Source organism: Nicotiana attenuata, unplaced genomic scaffold (assembly GCF_001879085.1).
Source record: "Nicotiana attenuata strain UT unplaced genomic scaffold, NIATTr2, whole genome shotgun sequence".
NCBI lineage: Eukaryota > Viridiplantae > Streptophyta > Magnoliopsida > Solanales > Solanaceae > Nicotiana > Nicotiana attenuata.
The window spans coordinates 13,272-18,998 of NW_017678959.1; the positions used below are offsets into that span (position 1 = coordinate 13,272).

Below are 5,727 nucleotides of genomic sequence, written 5' to 3' on the forward strand. Positions count from 1 at the left end.
TTCAATTTTTAACGGTTCTGTAAAAGGGTTTCTTCTAAATATTTTCTGTATCTTTCCTGTTCTTTCTTTATGTGTGTTTATGCCCGTTATGTTTTCTTCTTATTATGCATGAGTTTGCTCTCTTGTTTCTTCCTTTTTATTATTATGCAAGACTCTTCTATTTTTTCTGCTGTTATCCTTATGCTCGCATGTTAATTTGTGTTGTTTTCCTCACTCTTTGCTATATGTGTTTATGTTTGAATCCTGGATTTTGGTCGCTTTACTGAGTTTTGTTTGTATATTTTTCCCTATTGTTGTTTAAAAACTCGCATCATCTCTTTCTTCTGAGCTTGTTTGTGTATGTTTGCCTCTCATAAGTCTTTGAAAGAGATTTCTAAGCCTCTTTCAGAGACATTGTTTTCTCACCTCTGATTCTATTCGAAACCCTAGGTTTTGGGGTTTCTTTGACAAGTGGTACTAGGGTTCCGCTTTGGGACCTTAGGCTTTCAGACTCACTGTGAGTCTGTAATTAAGCTTGAATCTCTTTGCTTGTGACTCTAAGACCTTTAGTGTTAAACTCTTTCTCTAAATAACCTAACGACTCTTTTCGTTTGATATGTGTGCTTATATATATAAGAAATTTCTCTTTCAAAGTGTTTTTTTTATCAACTAAGTGATTGATTCTGAAATCCCTTTAATAAGGCTAATGATTTGAGATTGATTTTCCTTCGATTGAACCACCTTTACCTTTCTTGACTTGGTTCAATCAATTGAACTTGCAATTGTTGGTTTCATGGCTGTTTAATTGATTCCCTTGCCATATTTGGCACAAACCGTGTACAATTGACTGTTTCCTTAAATAACTTCTATGTATTTACCCCTTTTGTGCTACTTTGAAAGGTTTTAGTAAAAATTTCTTTCATTAACCAATTTCTACCCGTTGGAATCAGAATCCCTTAACCAAAGGGAGACTGATTCCAACTATTTCTTTACCTTTCTTACTGGTTCTCTTTGCATTATAAAAGGGGGGTGTACTTCTGCACTTTAACAAGACCTAACTTTACATCTACACTATCAATCAAATACTTCGTCTCTATACTTCAAGTTCAATACCTCGAACTTCTTACTTTCAACTCACACATTTACCTTACTAATTTGAATTCAATACTCTGCATTGCTTGAGACCTTTTGGAACTGCTGTGCTTGCAACTTGGCTTTTCAAAGACTACTATTTTCTTACTTGTTTTCCTTTGAAACTGGTATGGTTTTCATTTAATTTTCTGCCTCACCCCTATGTGCTTACTTCACAGTTTCAGCATCCTTGTTTACTTTACTGCTTATGTTCAGTGATTTGTGCTAATTATGTTCCTTCATTGCTCTTTCTATTGTGAACCCCTAACCCTATTCCCTTCTATGTGTTTGAGTTAAGGTTCTTGGCCTAGCAATATCCTAATTACTGCCCAGGCCATAACCTAATCCACATTGGATCTTAACTCTTAAGCTTGGCTAACAAGCTGGTCAGGGGTGTGCCAGCATTCCCATTTGCTGGGTATGACCACTAGCCTGTCAAGGCTTTCCCTAATTCCCCTATGCACTTACACTTATTCTTAGACCCTTAAGTTCTGCCCCTCTCTTATGAGCCTTGCTTTGGGACCTTGAGTTCCCTCTGAACTTGGACATCTGAGGGCTGGCATTTCCACACTTCACTATGATCTTAATTCTGCTATGTGTTTGGGGTGTAAGCACTGCCCGGAGCCTTTTGAGACTCTTGGGAACTTTGACACATCCCAAATATGAGAAAGTCTTTTGAAAATCTGATCCTGGAAGTTGGTTTATCTCATATTGTTGGACTTTGAAGTCTGAATTAGGCTGTTTGGATGTACCTGGAGCTTCTGATGTAATTTTACTTTTTTTTTTTCTAATTCATTTGGGTCTGTAATAATTTGTAATAACAGTTGGGGATGGTTAGTGGAAAGGGATTGGGTTGAATGCATGCCAAGGGTAGAAAACCTGCCTATAGGTTATTTACAATTTCCGCATTCTACATTTTAAACTCATGCCTATAAATTCTGCATTTCTGCATCTTAGAAATTATATCTATAAGTTCTGCATATAGAAATCATGACTTTAGGTTTCTACACATCTGCATTGGAAATTATGCCTATAAATTCTGCATTTCTGCATCTTAGAAATTATGTCTATAAGTTCTGCATATAGAAATCATGACTTTAGGTTTCTGCACATCTGCATTGTAGAAATTATGCCTATAAATTCTGCATTTCTTCATCTTAGAAATTATGTCTATAAGTCCTGCATATAGAAATCATGACTTTAGGTTTCTGGACTTCTGCATATACATGCCATTAGGCAAACAATCATAGGTTTAATAAATAACTAACTTCACTCTAGATACTATGCCTATAGGACTCTTGTATTTATGTATTTGTTTAAAACCAATTACGCTTAGAAATCATGCCTGTAGGAATAATCAACTGAACCAGCTTCGTCTATTTCATCTACGAGTCTAAAATCAGTCATAAGGTCGTCAAAATCTGCAGATCTTTCGTTTATATAACCAGCAACCTTTTCCCTAAAATCAGTACGCTCTATTAGATGTCATGCCTATAGGACTCACTTAGGCATACTATTAGGTAATTAATTGCATCAATTCTGATAAACTACATCCAGACAAGGCCTAATTCGGACTCCTTATCTGAAAATATGTAATAAATCAGCTACCCCCTTTACGTAATTTTTTAATCCAGACCACAACCAGTATTTGAAGTCATGCTATACAATTTGCTCTTTTAAGTGAGGAGGCCTATTTGAGACTTAATTGCTATGTGTTCTTCCCCTAACTTCTTATGTGTTTTTGCTTGTCGCCTTAGACTTTTTATCCCTTTAAACTCTGAAAAGCTCCAATTCCCTTCCCTTTTAGGATTAGTAGTCTCAATGCCTCCGAGACTGATAGGATCGGAACGGGTTATAGCATGCAATAAGTAACGAGACCATTCCGCGCTTTAATACCTTAAATGGGGTGGAAAGGGTAGACATGGAGATGATGATCACGCGATAACACCATGCGTATAATCGGTTACCGGGTGTTGCGTGGATGATCCATGTTATTTATAAACCTAGGATCCCCCTCACTCCATATGTGCTTACTTCAGTTTTCCAGTTCTTTAAACTTTGTATTTCACTTTAATTCAAACCTCTTTGGAATTTCCAGCACTGTTTTCATTTTTTAAACTTCCGCCCATTTTTACTTCTTTGTCTGATTATTTGCATTCGTTACTTGACCCTCATTTTTCTGCATTTATACATTCTTTTAAACGAGCCTGAAACCATCTACTCCCTAACTTCAGCATGCTTATTTGACCTTTATAAAAAATCCTACTTGTAATCGTTATGTGAAGTTGTCTTGTTTGTTTATTCGCTTTAAAGTCACAAATTGTAGCATGGCCGGGAACCACACTAGTGGATCTTGGGGGGTTCCTAACACCTTCCCCCTGGGATAATTTCAAGCCCTTACCCGTTCTCTGGTTCTTTTTTTTATTCCTTGGTGTCCTAATGCACTCAATCATTAGGTGGCGACTCTTCTAAATCTCAAAAACCCAAATTCCCAAAAGGAATAGAGTTGTTCGCCCAAATGTCGTAAACCCGATTTCGCCTTTAGAAAAAGGGGGCATCGGCAGAGTGCAAAATATAGAGCCTTTTAGCTTAGTAAAATATAGAGCCTTAAGTATGTAGTAACTGCAAACTCTATCCAATAACACTTTACAAAATTAATTATTTAATTTATAAAGATAAACTTTCAAAAGTAACAAATTAATATATGTTGTCAAATAAACTCAAATATCGAGCCTGGAACCCATACATAATTATTCAGTCCAATATTAATTATTTAATTTATTAAGCTAACAAAATTCTAAAAATGTTGAAATTGGCACACATAATAATTAAGTATAGCTTGGTGCTACTGGGCCTCAAATATCGAGCTTGGAAGCCATTCATAATTATTAAGTCCAATTCAAGAATTTTTAATTTAATTTATTAAACTAACAAATTTCTAAAAAATGTTAAAAATGACACACATAATAATTAAGTATAGCTTGGTGCTACCGGGCCTCAAATATCGAGCCTTGAAGCCATACATAATTATTAAGTCCAATTCAAGAATTTTTAATTTAATTTATTAAACTAACAAATTTCTAAAAATGTTGAAAATGACACACATAATAATTTAAGTATAGCTTGGTGCTACCGGGCCTCAAATATCGAGCCTGGAAGCCATACATAAATTATTAAGTCCAATTCAAGAATTTTTAATTTAATTTATTAAACTAACAAATTTCTAAAAAATGTTGAAAATGACACACATAATAATTAAGTATAGCTTGGTTCTACCGGGCCTCAAATGTCGAGCCTGGAAGCCATACATAATTATTAAGTCCAATTCAAGAATTTTTAATTTAATTTATTAAACTAACAAATTTCTAAAAAATATTGAAAATGACACACATAATAATTAAGTATATCTTGTTGCTACCGGACCTCAAATGTCGAGCCTCGAACCCATAGATAATTACTCAGTCCAATATTAAAAATAATTATTTAATTTATTAATCTAGCACACACAATTAATTTTATTTAAATTATAGTAGACGACATGGCCTTTCCTCCGCCTGCGCATCCTGGACCTGCCGAGGATCAGCTATTAGTGTTGCAGGGCGACCATAGGTCCTCCTTTGAATGGGAGGAACAACTATCGGAGCAGGCTCTCCGCCCCAGGAGACCTGACGATTTGTGGGAGTTCATCGTGGAACATCCTTTCCATGCCCGCGTAGTCGCGTGCCTACAGGCTACGAGTTTCTATACGATTTTTGAGCTTGGACGGATGCAGCTTGATTGGTCTCTTATCACGGCCTTGGTAGAGCGGTGGCAACTGGAGACGCACACTTTTCACTTGCCCACTGGAGAGGCCACCATCACGCTGGAGGATGTTCAAGTTTTGTATGGGCTGCGCGTAGATGGACCGGCCGTGGCACTGCCCCAGTACATTAGATCCATGACGCGTGCACAGTTTTTAGATATGATGGGGCAGTTTACAGGTTATAGACCTCAGGGTGACGCTGGGGGCAGTCGCGTTGCTTTGTCAGCCATCAGAGATCATACGGCGTTTTTGCATCCAGACATTACCGGCGAGACGGAGGATCTCCATATTGAGAGGTACACGCGGTTGGCGCTGCTCCTGCTTTTCGAGTGTGTCTTGTTCCCGAACACTTCGGGGAGTAAAGTGAGTATGCGCTTTCTCCATCATCTTCAGCGGCTGGATGATTTACCCCAGTACAGCTGGGGTGCTGCTGTTCTCGCATACCTGTATAGGAGCATGTACTGGGCGAGCATGGGCCCAGCGGTGGACATATGTGGTTTTCTGCCCCTCCTACAGGTGACAACATTTTCGAATACTCTGTTCATTACTCCGAATTCTATATGGTCGAAATGACTCATAAATTTTACATCAACCTTTTATCTTAGGTTTGGGCCTGGCAGCGGATCATGCCGTTGCAGCCACCTCTACCACCACTTGCGCCCGGTGAGGCTTATCCATTTCTCCCTCTAGCTTCTAGGTGGATTCTCCGGCGTGGGAACTATCGAGGGAGCGATGCTCATCATAATCTCCCCTTTGTCAGGGATGTGTTAGATATGCTGGTGGACGGACAGGTAAATATGTACCTACACTTGCTT

General features: G+C 38.0%; 1 protein-coding gene across 1 annotated transcript; it reads left to right on the plus strand.

The window, feature by feature from the left end:
* Positions 1 to 4,648: 4,648 nt before the first annotated feature.
* LOC109221687 (serine/threonine-protein phosphatase 7 long form homolog) lies at positions 4,649 to 5,408 on the plus strand (the record flags this gene model as incomplete). Its single annotated transcript, XM_019386154.1, has 1 exon — positions 4,649 to 5,408. A coding segment is annotated over exon 1 (760 nt), but the record flags the coding sequence as incomplete, so codon positions are not given.
* Between the last annotated feature and the right edge of the window lie 319 nt (positions 5,409 to 5,727).